The sequence below is a fragment of the Apus apus genome, chromosome 2 (genome assembly GCF_020740795.1).
Source record: "Apus apus isolate bApuApu2 chromosome 2, bApuApu2.pri.cur, whole genome shotgun sequence".
NCBI classification, from domain to species: domain Eukaryota; kingdom Metazoa; phylum Chordata; class Aves; order Apodiformes; family Apodidae; genus Apus; species Apus apus.
Window position 1 is genome coordinate 121,285,828 of NC_067283.1, and position 19,045 is coordinate 121,304,872.

General features: G+C 42.7%; 1 protein-coding gene across 1 annotated transcript; it reads right to left on the reverse strand.

Moving 5' to 3' along the window:
* Positions 1-62: 62 nt before the first annotated feature.
* On the reverse strand, positions 63-16,840 carry VCPIP1 (valosin containing protein interacting protein 1). Its single transcript, XM_051611092.1, has 3 exons — positions 13,919-16,840; positions 8,960-9,046; positions 63-5,315 (listed from the first exon to the last, which is right to left on the reverse strand). Exons 1-3 carry the CDS (start codon positions 16,614-16,616, stop codon positions 4,447-4,449), a joined length of 3,654 nt encoding a protein of 1,217 aa, XP_051467052.1. The 5' UTR covers positions 16,617-16,840; the 3' UTR covers positions 63-4,446.
* Positions 16,841-19,045: the final 2,205 nt, after the last annotated feature.

The following is a 19,045-nucleotide window of genomic DNA, read 5'->3' on the forward strand; positions in this document are numbered from 1 at the left end:
TTAATTAAATGGCCTAACGTATGAAAGGCTAGATAAAAGTTGCACCTTTTAAAGCCAAAGCAGATGTTTTAACTTATAGTTTTAATATAGCAATCAAAGAAAATTCCAAATACTGTACAGTGAAGTGTAGTATAGTACACTATATACTGTTATAATACACTATTGTTACATTACAGATAAAAAAATCAAATATAATTAGTACAGCAATCACAAATAAAACAAACCAAACTGTGCTGGATAACAGCCAGTGCTGTGAAGATGGTATTGTCTGTATGCTATTTTTAATTCAACATGTAAAGCACTTACTGTTTAAAAAGATTTGTTCTCTAAATATATATACACTATTTTAATTTTTTATTTATACATTTTAAATAGCATTCCCTCCTAAAAGTGCACTCTTTCATTTCTTGGCAATAATCCCCATTAAACGTAAAATAATTCTGAAAATACCACTCTTCTTCCAACCTTTTATTGCTCAACCGCAGGCATAAGGGCTCAGAGGGAATCCTGCATTCAAAAGACCTTAAGCAACTTCTTCAGTTTTAAGAAGCTAAACTGATACCCACAAGCAAAACAAAGAAACCACTTACTGGTTGGTGGTTGTTTTTTTTTTCTTTAACAACTTCATACTATTTATATTTTACAAAAGCATGGAGATTCTGCTATTTGAAAGTGGGAGCCAAACAAACAGAGATAACAGTGGCATCTTCTTAAATAATTCATTTTTCATACATTTCAGATGAAGCATCACTTTCCCAATTGTAAACATACTATCATTTTATTACCTGGCATTTTCAGCACATTGAAAAAGTAGCAAGCAACTCTGCTACCCTTGTGACAGTGACAATAGATTCTACTTTTTGAAAGACTGTAAATGAAGCATTTTGGTCTTGAAAGTATGCCTGTTGTACAGGGTTGTTAGCATACAGCCTTGTGGCATTGTGCCTCTGTGAAGCAGCTAGAGCATTCTGTTGAAGCCAATGTCTAGTTGGCAAATTTTATCTATCAGAAAACTAGTAAACTATACCAGATTCACCAAACCAGCAACATACTTTGCGGTTGTGTGACTATAACAGTGAAGCATCCGAAATAAATTCACATGATTTCATTTGAAAAGCTGCCATTTCTTCTACCTCACTGAAATGCAAACAACTCACAGAGAAACAGCAGTAGCAAAAAGTCAACCTTACTAAACAGCTAGTCATTTGAAGTGGAAAAAAATCTTGCATTTGTCTGGAACATTGATCTGTTCTCATGAGGTTCCCCATATGCTCATCAGCAATCTAGTTCATTCTCCCATTGTTTGGGTTTTCTGTTATGGTGGGTTTTTTTTACTGGGCCTGTATTTTCAGTCATCGTCTTTCATTTAAGTTATACACAAAAAGCCATAGTAAAGTCCAAGATTTTCAAACAATTTAAGTTGTCTTTGCCACGAGACACTGCATAGAAGCTGGCTGTCTCCTAGACAAGAAGGCAATCAAGGCAGGTACTCCTAATTTAGAATCACAGCCTCTGTCCAGAGGCAATTCAGTAGGTTGTTAGGTTTTTTCTCTAGAAAGGGACACTCTTCATGCCGTTTGAGAAGTCCTATTGACACAGCTTCACATCCACAGCGAGTCATCTTCCCTGCCCTTGTACCCCACCACCACTTTCCTGACTCTAATGGGGAAATCTAACAAGCATGTGGGTGCTCCCAAGACAGGCACACAGATTTGCCTCAACATTTGCACCCACTGCTAGCAATCAAATGAAACATCTGTTCAAACTTACACTTCAGTGTTCTTTATTCACTCCTGCACAGTTACACATCTCACCAGCATGTAGATGAAGTTCAGCTTCAGAGTATCAAAAGCCATCTTTCTCAAAAAACACTGATATTTAAATGCATGAGAAAGCTACCTGAAATAAGAACACTGCAAAGAAGTATGTACAACCCTGCTTTACAGCAGCAAAATTCACATCAGCAGATCCTGCGATTTTGACACCATTTTATCATTCTTTTTTGAGACCATTTTGTTATAGAAACTGGAGAGTTCTGATCCATTGAGTGGATCAGAGAGAAGACTAAGGGTGAGTCAAACAGAGCTATAATCTGTGTCTATTTCTATTGGGCTAAGAAGGAAAATGTCAAATTACTGCTGAAATGGGAAGTGTGTCATAATTAAACTAGGCCTTCCTCTTTACACAGTAAAAGGCACACAAACTTCTGTAGTCTTACCAGAAAGACATGAAAGAAGTAAGCATCTTCCTGTGAAATAAGGATGGTGTGCAATAAATATTTCCGTTTATTTCAAACTTAAAATTCTCTCATAAACACTGCCCATGTTTTTTTTTTCAGCTAAGGAACACTTCTTTTTCCAAAGGAAAGGTTAAAAATGTCCAACTGATAGCTACCTTGTCTCAAATGTAAAAGATCCCGGAGATTCCTCCCCCTCAGCCTCTCCCAACTTAAACTCCTTCCCAGGAACATGCCACTGCTATACTTTTCTTAACCTCAGTCTGTGACAAAGCACAAGCTTCTACTCAACATTTTCTATATAGAAGTAGCTTTCAGACAGCTAGACTGATTGATTCATAGAAGACTAAATGTTTTCACAAGTCGTGGCAGGCTTCCAGCTGCTGCAAGTGCATCCTGTTTCCCATTGAATAAACCCTGCCAGTTAATGAGTACATCAGCAAGGTCAGTTCTGGTGAGCCAAATTACTTCATGCATTCCAAGACTCCAAATTACTAACTTACAGGTTAGCAATTTGAGATTTATTTTTTTTTTCCATTTATTTGGGAAAAGGCAGTGCTTATTTTTACCCCTAAGTACTGTACTAAATCATAAAATACTTACTCCCTCTACATAAAAAGTTAACCAACAGAAGCATTTTAATTTACTTTGACAAAACAGGGACTATTATTTAAGTGACTTGCTTCAGTTAATTTTTACATACAAAAATAAATCCTCCCTTGTGGGGCATTTTACCATACTAATGCTTAGAACTGTTTAAGTGATCAGAAATGTAAAAAGTGAGGAGACTCTTCTGCATACGAACATATAGAATACAACATTTGTGAACTGGTAAAAACCCACATGTGTACACAGATTTCAAAATTTAAATGCTCTTAATTCCTTTGAAGCTGTATTAACATCTTTCATCCATTCAATGTTATTTCACCATTAGAGGAAGCAACAGTAGTGCACTTAAGTATGACTGTGAGTATAGGAAGCAAAGTGCAGTATCAGATACATATTCCATCCTTAGGGAGCAAGAACAATTGCTGCTTCTTAAAAACTAGCACTGCAGGGCTGATGAACGTGCTACTGAAGTAGATAACAACTATATTCTCATGGATGCAGGGAAATCTGCATCACAAACTGAGGCTAATAAAGGTGGGCAGTGTTTACAGACACTGAAACAGCATGTATTCCTTGTTTCCACGGAGTAAACAGTGAGCTCAGTTACCTCTGATCACTTTAGGACAATGTATGTTAGAGTCACTTCCTTCCCATAAATTGTTAATTTGCTCTGAAGAGGGCAGCTGTTACTTAATTTTTGCCATTATTGACCAATGCTAGTAATCAAAGTCTTAAAAGAAATGGATTTGCCATTGAACATTTGTTCTTTCTTGCAATCACCACCTTCTTTTCTCCTGTAGTTGTATTAGAAGTTGCACAACATCAGAGCAGCTTGGCATTTGGGAAGAAATAAAAATATGCTATCACTTACTAACAGAGCACCAAAATGGTTGTGTTGGCTCAGACAGCCATGCATAACCACACCAAATTCACTTTATCTTCATCATACACTAAGTAGCCTTTTTTCTAACTTGCTTGAACTGACAATATGCAGAAATTAGAGTTTACTGAAGTTACACTTATTCCAAGATTTCTGACAAGCATATATAGCTGTATGAATGAAAAAGTTTTTAAGTCAGAGGAAGTGCCAGGACAGTGTAACTAAAGTACTGTATATGCTGCCTTATCAAATTGAGCAGAATTTTAGTTTCAGTTACTTTTTAAAATTTGAGTATAATTTGCATTTATAGTGAATTTTGGGGATGAATTAAGCACCTGGGACAGGATTAACTTTGTCAAGTTTCTAGTTTGGCCTGTTCTAGCCTTTCCAGTAACCTTTAAACTAGCATGGTAGGAACCTTGCATGGCCTTAGATTTTTAAGACTTTTAAGGAGTTAAAAATTACAAACCCACATTTACAGCAGATATTAATCTCAGTGCATTTCCTAATAACTAATTTACAGGTAACAGAGCCAGCCTGGGCAGCAGTATGGTAATATTGAAAGCTATTGCCAATCACACACTTGCTTATCATGCACTGAATAAGGTGATATAATCTTTGACATACATACAAGATTTAATAACTAATCACTTTGTGTGGCCCAGCCAATAAACATTACATTTTAACAGTAACTTCTTCTACCCTTATTAGATTTAACCTATCAAGAGTGATCCATTGGCTCAGTTGCATTAGTGATTCCTGCATCTTGACTATCCATCTCCTCAAGCTCCTCAACAGAATTTCCCTTCTGCGCTTTAGACCTCGCAGGGAATGTTGTTCCCGCAGAATTCACCACGTTACCATCAGCTGATTCAGAATTCAAGTGTTCGGTACCACCTGGCACAGCAAACGATTCGGGTAAGCCAGCCTGCAAGCTCCCAGTTTTAGCAGTTGAACTCACTGCCTCTGCTTTTCGAGATGGATCAACTGATGCTGACTGCTCTGTATTCTGATCCCGAAAATGTCTATCCATCGAAGCCTGAATAGAAGAGACCATTTCCTGCAACTTTTTTCTCTGTGCCTCAATCAAAGCAGGGTCAAGCTGCCTGCTGTCTCTCATTGTCACAACTCCAGGAGCAATTCGGATAAGCTCGCTGTTACCAGAAGCAGCTGTGAATGCAGAAGGCTCAATTTTAGCAGAAGGACTGAAGTCAGTTTCTGTGCTATGCTTTCTTAAAAGTGGTGTTTCCCTGGCTCTTTGATCATGTGGTTGACTACTAGATGCAGTTCCTAGGGAATGGCCCTTTCCTTGAAATGCAGTTATGTTATGTGGTTGTTCAGATTTCTTTTTCACTACTCCACCACTACCCAGCTTCAGCATTCCATGAGAAGGACTTCCTTCCCTGCTTCTTGAAGTAGCTTCTGCTCGTACTTGACTTAAGGCCTCTTTAACCAACTCTTCAACATCAGGACCAATAGGAAAATGCCCAGCAGCATCCACACAAAGCTCCAGTCTGTCTTCTGCTGCATTGTACACGAAGTTTTTACCAGGCAGATGTGGAAAAGTACAGTGCTTGCCATCAGCCAAACCTAAAGAGAAAGAAAAAGTTATTCAGAGTATTAACATATTTTCAGGCATGCTCTGAATACATAGTGGTTACTGCATTTGAACTTATTGCATCAAGTATGTAGAAGTACACACTGGAACTTACTACTGGGGGAGAAAAACAATTTAGGCTTGTATGCCATATGACAGCAACCACAGTATACCCCTAAAATGCTGCTGCCTCCTGTGGTGATTCTACTGAAGAGACAAGACTGTAGTATTACTAGGTAAAAGAACCATCTTGCTAGAACTTGCAGTTCTAATACAACAGAAGTTAAAGAAATAGTACATGCTTGCAGTAACACAATACAAGCCAAACCCCATCAGTACCACCACCACCCCACACCCCAAAACCAACCAAACCAACACAGAAAACTGAGCACATTTCAAATCACTGTCTATCTGGAGAAGCACTACTTGAGACCACTTCCATACTAGCTAGAATTATAGTAGGATTTCAGGGTGTACAATTGCTGCTAAGCCTAAGGAATTTCAAATTTGCCATTTGTCTTCTTGTCCTCAGAGAGGAAGTGTTGCTAGATAAACAAAAGTGTTTCAAGCTTGCTATGTTTAGTTGTCCTGGAGATTATAACTATTAAACTTTACAAAACAAACATAAGGCATAATATTTTTAATCTGTTGTTTAATTGTCCCAGTTACAATTTGACCCATCTTCTAAAGTTGACCTGCTAGAAAGCAGTCCCATGGAGAAGGACCTGGTGGACAACAAGTTATCTATGGGACAGCAATGTGCCCTCGTGGCCAAGAAGGCCAATGGTATCCCGGGGTGCACTGAGAACAGTGTGGCCAGCAGGTCAAGGGAAGTTCTCCTCCCCCTCTGCCCTCGTAAGACCACATCTGGAGTATTGTGTCCAGTTCTGGGGCCCCCAGTTCAAGAGGGACAGGGATATGCTAGAAAGAGTCCAATGGAGAGCTACAAAGATGATTAAGGGACTCAAACATCTATCATATGAGGAAAGGCTGAGAGACCTGGGGCTGCTTAGTCTTGAGAAAAGAAGACTGAGAAGGGGATCTTATTAATGTCTTATTGATGTCTATAAATATCTGAAGGGTGGATGTCAAGAATGGGCCAGTCTCTTTTCAGTGGTGCCCTATGACAGGAGGAGGGGAAACAGCACCAAACTGCAACACAGGAAGTTCCACCTCAACATGAGGAAAAACTTCTTTACTGTGAGGGTGGCAGCACTGGAACTGGCTGCCCAGAGAGGTTGTGGAGTCTATTCTGGAGACTTTCAAGACCTGTCTGGACACATTCCTGTGTGATCTGCGCTGCTGCAACAAGGGGGTTGATGATATTCAGAGGTCTCTTCCAACCCCTATCACAGAATCATAGAATCATTAAGGTTGGAAAGGTTGGAAAAGACCTCTAAGGTCATCAAGTCCAACTGTCAACCCAAACCCATCATGACAGTTCCCTAGACAAATGTAAGTTTTGAAGCTGCTCTGTATAAAAAAAATGGGCAACATTCAGATTTGCAGTTTATCATCATAAACCACAAAATAACTCTTTCAACTCTGCCCCCTACAGGTTGTGGTAAAAACAGGCAAGTAGCACTTGAGTGACTATGGCTTTCTGTGAGTTAAAAGCTATTTGCAGATGAAAATTTGGCTGCAACAATTCTCTTCAGTTCTATCAGCTATGCAAGGAGAGCTACAATTAAAAAAATGACACTTTTTAAAAAGTGCCAAGAATCGGTAAATGAATGGGATTTTTCCTCATATTGACTTGTAATTCTTGAAGAAAGACATCAGAAAATATGCAGAAGGAAAGAAACAGAAGAAGCAAGTCCAGTTTCTGTGTTATCAAATACAATGCAGTCAAAACAAGTATTCTGGGCATCAATTAGAAAAGGTCACTCAAATAATGTGAAACATTATTTAAACAGGTTTTATACTGAGGAACCAACTGACCAATCTCACTCATCCTCCCCAGCTGCTGACTCACACTTTTATAGTAGCAGAGAATCTACAGATCAGATTTTATTTCGAGAACTTCAGACACGTAGCTCCTTTCTTTACATATCCATGGGAACCAATAACCAAACAGAAAAAGCACAGACAAAATTTAACCCCAAACACATATGCCTCTGACTTCACCCGAAGAACATACTTCAACAACATAACTTATCAGCTCAAGTTTCATTTTCAAGAGAGAGCTGTAACAGTTTCTACGATAGACCAAAACTGTTTCTGAAACATCCTGAAATATAAAAATATGATATTAAATAAGATCTACCAAATGAAATTTCCATTGATTAACAGTACCTACACTTGATAGAAACTTTTGTTCCAAATGTTTACTGTAACAGTTGCGTTATTACATTAACTAAAATATTATAAATAGGTAGGGAGCTTCTTTAAGTGGAAAAAAAATTGATTGCTGCACACTGTAATTGTTGAATGTGGAAATTTCACAAAACGTTCATAAAATGTTAGAATCATACAAGTATGTTTACGCTGAAATAGTAACTCTACCTATCAAGGTAGTGTAAAATACCTGCAAAGAACTGCAATGATAACCAAATAGAGAATATTATCTCCCCCAGTCTTACATTGTCAGTTGGCAAAAATGACTTTTCACTCAGGCATTTTCTGTGAGTTAATGACCAACTGGGTTAAAATCCCTTGGATTCATTTTAGGTTCTCAACTCTGGCTAGTCACTGATCAGTCCAAAATGTCCTTTCCATCAGGCACGGTTTAAGCTAATTTACTTGCTACAGACAACACACCAGTCTTTACCCTACAAGCACAGCAAAGAACCAAAACTAAAAGAAGACTATCAGCTATAAGACACTTCCATGCTAATTCTATTACACAGGCTAAAAATTCAGAGGCAGTACACATTGAGTATACCATGTATTTTAATAACTGCAAACAGAACAGAAAGTATGTGGTAAAATACCCACTTCCAGAAATAATCAAGATCAAGTTAAGATTGATAAAATGATCTAAGAAGAAATGAAACAGCAAGAAAGCAGGAAAGGAATCATTACTGTAGATGAAACTACAAGAGTTACATTATGAATGCAAAGTCTTACATAAGAAAATATATTTTAAATGAGAGAAAAAAACTGAATAGTACTTTCTTCTCTAAAGAATCTGACATTATTATTTGTAGGCAGTACTTGTCTAAAAATCAAATACACTCTAATTACTTGCTTGGTTATGCTGCACATAGTCCAAGGTGTGATGTTTATCAATGCAAGAAGGGGATGGACAGCTTTGCTTTTGAACAACAATCTCAGGATTATGAAAGACAAATTTAATCAACCATTTAAATTTCAAATATGCAGTACCCTTGTATAAAATATTATGTTTGTACAATTCAGGAAGTTTAAATGGAGATGTATGGTTGTAGAGAAAATTTTGGGAACGAAGAGATTTAAGTTGAATTAACTAGTCTTAGATATATTTATATTTATAATAAATATAATATTATATATTTATATTTATATTATATATTATATTTATATATATTATATTTATATTATATATTTATATTTATAATAAATATAATATATTTATGCTAACAAGTGTCTAAATATCAATTTAAAATTTTAAAGATTTGAAAAGCAAAGAAGGAAGGGATAAACAAAAAAAAAATACCTGTGGTTTTCTTCATTATGCTGTAGAACACTCCACCCTGCTGAAACAATTGAGGAAGGCCCTTTGCATAAGACCAGACATCTTCTCCTGTAAAAGTCAAACACAGTCATTAGAATTAAACAGTCAAATTTTAACATTATAGACAATGGCTGAAAACTCCTTGAATTAAAAGCTGAATCCTCAAGCTCTGCTATGCAACTAAGAATTTAAATTTTTATTGCAAATTTACAGAACAGGAGCCCAGGCTATTGAGAAACTTTCAGGAAAACATACCACTGTCTTACATGTTCTAGTACAAAGGCACAAATTTATTTGATCCAGAGTGCAGCTCCTGGTTCTTTGCCTGGCCCTACACAAGTCTCCATTTCCCTCCTACCCATGCTTTCAATATAAAACTAGGAAATTACTAACACACTTCCAAAATTCAAGCACATACCTTTGCACATTAAAGCCTCAATTCTATACCCCTACACCTTCTCAAAAATCAGATCTCAATTTGACAGCTGCCATACAGCAGACTTTACGCTGCAGCTGAAATCCAAACATCCACACAGGCAGCTGTGTAGAAGCTGAGTCTATACCTTTTCTTGAGGGTTAGAAACAAAATACCAACAGTAAGGCCTCAGCAGTACTATGTAACAGGCATTTTTCAAAGATGCCAAAAACAGCATTGAAATGTGACAAGTTTAAATGCCACAGAGAGGAAGAAAAACACAACCTAGGCTATGTAAGGAAAGGAATATAAAGAACAGAAAAAATGGGTTACAATGATAGAATATCAGTGACCTAACAGCACCCACTGAAACAGTTCAGATCTGCATTTTTACCTATATTCTTTTCCTCATTTTGCTAACCCCTTAGAGAAGTGATGATGTAGCTGTCCAAGTAGAGCAAACAGAAAGTACAGATAAAGTCCATTCTCCTGATGCAGAAACAGCTACTGTGCCTATACATTTTCAGAAAAAATTGCTTTTCCCACCGTACATCAAACATTCAGGCAACACACCGAGATAGTTTAACTAGAAATTGCACCCTTCTGTAGGCATAAAAACCTGAATAATCATGTCTCAATTTTCTACTAAAGTTGGAGCATGTAAATCATCAATAACATTAACTGGATGCACTTACTACTTGGAGTAGAGATAGTTGGAATGTGTGAGGCTATAAATTATTGCCCAGCAATATTTCTTTGCTTGCTGTTAGAGCAAATTAAAACTAAAAAGTTATTTTTAATAGCTTGCACATATTGAACATAGGGCACATCTAAATCCTTCTCTACATTTCTTTACTGCATATGCCACAAGGTGACAATGGCTACTCTCCTGTCCCACTCACCTCAGATGAGAAAATGTTTCACCCTTATGACAGTGGCCCTATGTGCTACATCACACTCTGAAACCCTAAAAGCCACTCTCTGACTTCTCTTGCCTGCTCCTCTGTCTCTCCACAAGAAGGATTCTGTTGCTTCTCTCTCCATGTCAGGCATCACCAAGACCTACATCCCTATAAAAAGGTACAGTGCATCTTCATAGGGTTTTGTCTTTAGATACTTTAAAGACAGGAGTTCTACATGATCCAATTAATTTAAAATCCATTCCCTAGAACCATATATACTCTGGTTCACTGCAGTCATTTGCACAGCAAACAACAGCATCCACATGGTGACCGATTTATTACTAAGGTCTCCTATACTGGTGCTTCTAGCAAGCCATTCCTGCTTGAAGGGTTCCCTTCCCTTCCACAAGGCAAGTACCAGGCTTTTAGAAGAAGCCCATCAGTGGCACCCTCCAAGGAAAGATTCCCTGTGTGCTCTGGACATGATTTTTCAAGCCTTGCACAAGAGCATCATCACTGTTGACACAGCCTTTTATGCAACACTAACAAGGACTACATGCAGAAAAGTACGGAGAGCAGAGCTCACAAAACAAAAGCATCAGCCACTGAAAGAAACACAAACTAACGATGCTGTTTTGATAGAGATCTCAGATTGGAACACCAAAAAACCCCACAATTACAACTGGACTTTCCCAGATCAGAGGAACTAGGGTGTGTGATTCAACTAAACTACATTTGAGGTTTGCACATTTTTGTTGCTAGTTGGGTTTTGCTGTTTGTGTTGGGTTTGTTTGCCATGGCAGTAAGATGTTTATAGCTCTAAGTTAATTTGGGTGATCATTTAATTAGATTCAAAACTCCCTCAAGACACTACATTTATCAAAGAGATTATGCTCCCTGCAGTGTTCCCACTCCAGGACAGACTCACTCAGACCAGACCTCAGCTCCACAACATTAAGGTATGACAATAAATGAAGACTATCCTATCCACAAGCATGCCTCACACAGTGAAGAAAAAAAAGCAGCTGCAGACTAACCTAAGCCACTGGAAGCCCAAGACCATCACCTCATGCAGCAGAGAGGACACAGAGAAGTGCAAAACAAATCAGAATCCCAGTTGAGAAATGTAACGTTAACAGGGAACTAAAGGTGTCTTAAAAACAAGCTGTTCCAATTCCAAGCAAACCCCAGTATCAAGTAGCACATTTAATTTAAACCTGGCTATTTTCATTTCTTGTGTGCTGACAAAATCATCAATGTAAAACAAGCCCATCAAACCAGATTCACACTTGACTTGCACGTGTCTAGAGTATGAGTGTCATCAAATCTGTTTAAAAATAAAATGTTTTAATGTGTTAAATTAAAGTTCCTTTAGTAATTCTCTATAGGATTCTGTATTCTAAGCTAGACAAAAAAAAAAGAGAAGAAAGCTTTACAAAAAATATGCATAATATGTTAAGTGGTCCAAAGATTACAGCATCTAATTTCCCAGGGTTTATTTTTAAATTATATACAGAAAAATTAAAGACTGTGGTTTAAAATTTTAATCAGTTAACTAACAGAGACCAGAAGAAAATGAGAATTCGAGTAACTGAAATATGAAATAAGCCTCAAAGTCAGCCTACAGACAACTCTATGAAACAAAGGCTTTTAAGCATCCAGAATGAACAGTTATAGATGTTTGAAGACACTTTTGCTATGGGCACTGGGGAAAAACAAATTGTGCTTGGCCCAGCAACCAACAGTGTCTCCCCTCTACACATTCTAATCCAACAGTATTTGATTAATGTTTTTAGCAGAACAAAGCAAGAGCTTGCAGGATGAGCTGACTCTCAGAACTTTGCAGCACTGGTTTTTAGCAGTGGAGACACGTCATTGAGAAACACCAAGGCTTCTCATCCCAAAAAAGCTGAACATCCCACCTTCAGGAACTGCTGTTTCAATGCCCTTACAAAAACACAGGGACATAGTAAGTTTCTTAAGAGTTTGTTTCCCCATTTAAAAAAAAAATCACAATTGTAAATAGTCAACTGTCTAGATTTTTTTCCACAAGTATCGTTAAAGGAAAATGAAGCCCTGATAAGAAAAGTTATTATATATAAATAGCAGCTTATTCAGTAACTGCTTAAGTTGTTATAAGTGGTTGTTTTATCATTTGCTGCCACTTTGATTACTAATGCAAAATGGACACAGCTTGAAAAGGGTGAGGTAAATCCTACTCTAACCTGTACTTTGAAAGCAGAATCTAACAGCAATGAAAGTCAAAGACAAAAATTGCTTCTTGAATACAGGATCAGCTCCCAGTTTGCGGATAAGTAAAAAAAATTACACACCTTATGCTGAAGTAGCTGAGATAGAAAAAAACTCTGATGAGCTTAAAAAGTAAGCCAATAACTACACTTTCATCAATATTTCCTGAAAACAGGAAAGCACTTTTAAGCTTCATGTCCAAATGAAGACAGCTTTTAAACCTAGCATTTCCCTGCACTTTGGATCTGCGCTGTAAATGTCAGTGTGACGAGGTGGCTAGTGATTCAGCATGCTATCCTGTAAGAGACACTGGAGTAAACAATCAGGCTTGGAAAAGAATCAAAGCTCTGCTTGATGAACTTCTGTTTTACCACTCTGTGATTATGTAATTGTTTCGTTTCTAAAACATCACGTGCTTTTGCCACACCAAATCTCTCCAGTAAAAGAGAAGGCTTCCACCAAAGAGAAAAAACGAACTGTAAACAGCACTATTCAACTGGTTTACAGAGCTAAATGTATGACAAGTACCGTTCTCCTTCGTGCCACTTAGCAGCAAGAACCGTGAAACCTGAGGAAGAAAGTACACAAACGAAGGTCTAAGTTTCCCAAATCCAAATATTAAAATAAAAACCAAAGACACCTGATAAAAATCCTTTCGTCTTGAATTATTAACAGTCAGATTTACATGACTGACAATTTTTAAGCATAGTTTTGTAACTTTACATCTACCTTTGGAATTCAAATCTGTGTTTAGATCTTTCAGTTTCTCCTCTGCTATCGTTCTGAAATAACACTTTTCACAGCTCTTTGAAAAGGCCAGATCTTCACTTAAAATTAGTAGATTAGCTAAAGAGACAATGTGCTGATCAGCTTAAACCAACACAACTCCCTGTGGGGAGAAATGCCAGGACTTTATCCTATTACAAAGGCGAGAACTTAGTCCTGAAACTTCCAACGAGCAGACATTCAGCGTCCCCTTCTCACCTCTGCTCTGAATTTATTTCCTGAAAACCTGAGGGAGATGTAGGTAAAAAGAGAGCACGTAGCTCACACACATGTACAGCAGATGTATGCCTAATGAGAGGAAAAGGAAATAGACAGAAGAGGAAATGCAACAACTTCTAAATAGCAATTTTTAAAAGAGAACTTTATAGCAAAGAAAGAACAAGTATCTCATATACCCATTTTATAAAGGCACAACACTCAACAAGTCACTGAGAGTGTGTTAAATGTTCTTCTCATAGAGGAATAAAGGACCTTCTCCGTGGTTACAGAATAGGAAAAAAAAAGGTAGATGCATGAAACTACAGTTTGTAAAATGTCATCTTCTATTTAAAAATACAATTTTAAAGTATAACTTGAAGTCAGCCTTACCCATTAGTGTTGCTAGAAGACAGAGAGAATACATCTCCTTATCGACCTGCTCTTGCAGCTCCTTCGATGAGATTTTACTAGTGACAGCAACATCTTCATGCTTGATGGCATGGGACGAGTGTGCTGCAGCAGACTGCCTGCCTTCCTCCCTACCTTTCAGGACTTCTATCGCAATCCTGTCACCATGCTGCAAAGGAACAGGCTCGTTTTCCATGCCTTCTTTGGGAGGCAGAAGCTCTTTAGGAGGAAAGCCATAGCGAATACATTGCAAATACGGAGGAATATTGAATTCTCTTGCTATGCTTTCCTGTAGTTCCAAGAAGGTGGTCGTGGACTTCAGTGTAAGCATTGACTGCCTCCCATCATTAGTGGTTATTCGAATTTTCTTTTCTTTTGCAGATGTTGGAGAATACGGGGCTTTTGTTGGTGTAGCAGGTGCAGATGATGGGCCCTCACGAACAGCCCCAGGAGAAGCAGTCCTAGGTTGTCCTTTATGCTCTTGTTTCAATTTTTCACTTTTCCGTTTCTGCATTACAGATGCCTGTTCTGCAATGTTCTGCTGAATAGTTCTTTCAGCTTTGCTCATATTCAACTCCTCCTTGTGCAAAGTTTTTGTCTTCTGTCCAGTCAAAATAATTTTGGTTGGAAGTTGCGAGTCTAACTCTTGTCCTTGCTGTACATCATCAGCTCTTTGGGCGTGAGCACCATCAATATTTACAGGGGTATAATCATCAGGGTTCTTTTTGGCAGTTTGATGCAATATTGTGTTGACGACCTTCTGAACAAGAATCTCACTACCAAATTCACCGGGGAAGTGCTTGGTAACGAGTTTCATGGCGACGTCATACACATTGCTGTTCAGAGATGTGTCACTTTCATACTGGAACCAGTAGACTGTCTCTCTCACCACCCTTCCACCCCACTCTAGAGTAATAGGAAAAGCTTCAGGGAGATTATCATATTCTTTACCTTCCCAGTAGTGCTTGAATCCACAGCCACATTTGCCACCTGTAGACCTAGTATTAGTTCTGTCTCCATCCAAGTATGAAACAGACCCATCTTCTCTGACACGACGCACCAAGTTGCCATGACACCAATTACAAGCAGTCAAACTACTCAGGCTGTAGTCTGGTACCAGCACATCCTTTGCAGGGTTGTAAGAACACACCAAACTGTTCAGGGGAAAACTGTAATTCTTGTCAGGCCTTAGTTGGCCGTGGGTGCTTTTTGCCAGGTTATAGAGCTTCCCCCCAGGAGCCAGCCACTCTGGAGGAACGTGGTGCTCCGAAAGGGCCCCGCAGATGAGGCACCTGTGAAGGCGATTGTCCATCACTGCTTTTTTGGCAGCTGCAGTGACTTCCTCAGGCTGGACTCCTATCACACCAGTCCTTCTGTAGAAATACTGATGTACATCAGCTACGAGGCTGGGATGGATACCATGTTTACTCATGAAAACCTCCTCCATCGCAGCAACAAGCCTCATCAAGTACTTATCTTGCAAACTTCTGTCTCCTCCAATAACACAACCACCGTCCTCCTCCAACTTGATGTACTTTTTGATGAGTTCTTGAGGGACTCCCCAGGCTTTAGGAAGCAGCTTCCTAGGCAGTTTAGGTAAAGCAGCACCTTTTATTCCAACTAGAGGAATATAATGGTTACGTCCTGAGCTACTCCACGCAATGCAGATCGGCTTGTTCAACATGCCATCTTTCCCCATGCATTTTTCTAGTGGTACCAGACCAGGGAGGAATGTTGCTGAATAATCTCCAGAGCTTCGCATTCCACTCAAGGAGTCTAACAGGATGATAGGGCGGTGAAGCACGTTGGCCAGGCCAAAGATGTGAATGTTCCTAAGGCCCATCGGCACACCTTCTGGAGGAACAAACAAAGGGTCACACTCATTGATAATGTCCTCCCACTCTGCTGCATCAATAAAGTCATGGAAAAGCGCCTTGTAGTGACTCAGATTCTCCTCGAAATGCTTCTTCAGATTCTCTCGCAGAGCATGCCAGAACAGTTCCCTGCCAACGAGCGCCCGGGAGACTGCGTGGACGAGGCAGTGGCCATCTCCATCCACATGGACAGGAATGAGGCACTCCTGACTGTTGTTGGCCTTCTTGATGTCTTCCAGGGTGTCGTGCAGGTAGATGAGGCTGCCAGAGCGGTCCTTTCCATAACCAATGGTTTCAACGTGCTCCGGCTCGATGAGGAAGGCGCGGTCACCCAAGAGGGAGCAGTCGAAGATGTCTCCCTGGTTCATCTCCGTGAGGAGCTTAGCTTTGCCGGTTTGCTTATCCATCCCGTAGCGGGCCAGGATGGGGGCCAGGAGCTTGCAGTGGTAGTTGGAGAGGCCCATGACTTTGACGAGCTCGGTGTTCCTGCGGGGCGGGCCGGCGCCGCTGACGCCCAGCAGCGCGTTCCGCAGCAGGTTGTGCAGCACCAGGTCGGGGTCCGTCACCTCCTCCACGGCCAGCAGCTGCCGCTGCTCGTGGCGCTGCCCGCAGTCCGTGCACTCGATGCTGCCGCTGCTCTGCGGCCCGTGGGCCGGGAAGAAGAGCCGCGCCTGGCATTTGGGGTCGGGGCAGGTGCCCGAGAAGATGCGCCGGTCCCGCTTCTTCGCGGCGGCCGGAGGCGGCGGCTGCGGCTGCTGCTGAGGAGACGGCGGCGGCGGCGGCGGCGGCTGCTGAGGCTGGGACATCGCTGCTCTCCGGCCGGGCTTCACCCCCACCCGCTCCTCCGCCCTCACAGGCTCATCCCCTGCGCCCGCCCAGCCACCGGCGCCTGGCAGATGCCGCCGCCAGCGGGGCCGCCCGCCCGCCCATCCACCGACCGCCCTCCCGCCGCGGCCGCTCCTCGCCCCCCGCCCGGCGAACGCGGAAGCCGCCGCCGCTCGCTGCCGCCCGCTGCCCCGGCCGTTGCCCGCAGCGCAACGGCCTCGCACTTCCACCCCGGCGGCGCAGGCGCGGCGCCGCGGGGCCTGCCGGGAAGCGTAGTCCGCTCCGCCGCAGGGCTGCGGGCGAGGCGGGGAGCGGCGCGCAGGGGGGACTACAGGGACCGTGATGCCAGGCGGCGGAGCGGGGCGGGGCCGGGCCGGCTGCACCGCCCCGCGGGGCTCTGGGAAGTGTAGTCCTGCCGCGGGCGGGCCGCGCCGGAGGGCAGCCGGGCGGGACACGCTTGGGGAGCGCTTCCCGCGGCGGGCGCGGGGGCAGGGCAGGGCAGGGCAGGCTGCGGCCGGCCAGGTGGCACCGGCACACGCCCCTGCTCCGTCCCCTCGCAGCAGCAGCAGCTGGAGGCAGGGAGCCCGCCGTGTCACCTGCCCCTCGGGCGGGCGGGCGGGCGGGGCAGGGGGCGGCCCGCGCCGCTGAAGCCCAGGGCTCGGTGCCGCCGCCGGGCCTCGTCCCCCGGCTTGGGCCCCCGTCTCCTCACGGCCCTGCCCGGCCGAGCTCCGACAGGCCGCCGCCGCCAAGGGGCTGACCGCAGGGGGCCCCGCGGGGGGCCGGGCCTCGGCGGGGCCGCAGCCCGCCCCTCCCCGCTGCTGCCCGGGGGTCTGAGCGCCGGCGGGCGGGCCCCGGGGGCGGCCCGGGCGGGGGAGCCGAGGAGCCCTCCCAGCCAGCAGCCCCTGCTCTGGCTCTGGCCGCCCCAGCCACCGCGGCCCGGCCGGGCTGAGGCGGGCGCTGTGCCTGCGCCTTCGCCTCCCCAGGCCTGCTGGAGCTGGGCGGCGGGCAGCGCTTCCTGCCCCGGGCAGCCTCCCCGGCTGCTGCTCCGGGAGGTGAGCTATCTCAGCAGAGGTGTTCCCCCGGCTGCCGGCTGCTGATAGCGCTGAGGCGAGAGACGAGGAGACGCGGGAGCAAGTTGTTGGCACAAGGGATCCCTCCTGCTGGTGCTACATGAGGAGATAACGAGGAGTGGAGCTGGCACTTCGGTTACCTCCGCTGGCCGTCCGAAATGATACGCCACGAGAAGGAAAGGGAGTAATGTTCACAACAGTGGGCTGGCAATATATTCATGCAGAGAGCTCAAGGAGGGTTACTGTCAGCACATGGGGTTTTTAAGCTCTCTGGAAGTCGTTCCAGGTAGAGATTTATCCTTTAATAAAGGAAAACAAAAGCTGAACTCCTGGAGGACAAGGTAGCACCTCGTGGAGCGTTGCCAAGTACTGGCATGACCCAGGTCTACAAACATTCAAAAATAACCACTTCCTCCCACCTCTGTCATCCCATACCCATGAAACAAACAGCTGGTGTTTACATCCCAAGGCCTTACCTATTGTACAGTCACCCCAATGATTTGAAATTAGAATAAAAGTCAGAGAATGCATTTTGCGTGTCCTTCCCGATACAAAGAGCATGTTTCCTTTTCATTAATCCATGGAAAGTAACTTTAGCAGCTGGCATTGAAATTATAAAGACTCAGATTATTAGTATATACAGGAAAATCCTGTTTGTGTGCCCTATCACAGGCTTTAGGGAAGAAAGGCTCCAGGCCTGGCCCTGTGCTGGGCTGAGCACTGCCACCTTCCAGTGAGGGCAGCAGAGCTGGGCATGTTCATTCCCTCTCAGTTACAGTAATTTGTCGAGCACTGAAAATAGATATGAGTGTGTAAATGTATGCATTCCACAGCATAACCTTGTACCTGATCTTTCCAAATCTGGGACAGGTTTGAACGGGAAAAGGTGAAAATCGTGAGACCGATTTTCGTTCTTGCCTGCTGCTGCTTCTTTTTTCTGTGTACGTCAGTACGGTGGCAGCATCACCAGCTCCATCATCCTGCCAATGTGCCTTGTACTCGGGGAGAAATCGGCAGTCTGTGCCCATTCCTTCCTTAGTCTTCCCTTCCTAAGCAGTGGGGACGCAGTAAAAATGCAAATGGGGAAGCCTCTGTCCTCTGTGAAACTCCGTGGCAGCTATTGAGAAAGGGCACCATTCAGGGCATCAGATGGTGACAATCCTGTGCTAATCCTGCCTGTGCTTTGAAGCAGTGTTGAAGAATTTTTCTGTAACGTCACCAGCGTCTGGAGCGATCAATTTATTCACATTATAGGAAAGAAACTGTCGGTGCTTAATAGGACTTTGTGTTAAGTAATAGGCAGCACCCTGGTGAAATAATTAGCTTTTACTGTCAAAGCT

Coding starts and splice junctions, on each gene's coding strand:
- VCPIP1 (XM_051611092.1), bottom strand. CDS start 16,616: ATGTCCCAGCCTCAGCAGCCGCCGCCGCCGCCGCCGCCGTCTCCTCAG. Junction 9,047..13,918: donor TCTTCTAGCAACACTAATGG/GTAAGGCTGACT, acceptor TGACTTTTACAG/GAGAAGATGTCTGGTCTTAT. Junction 5,316..8,959: donor CATAATGAAGAAAACCACAG/GTATTTTTTTTT, acceptor CTTTCTCTTTAG/GTTTGGCTGATGGCAAGCAC.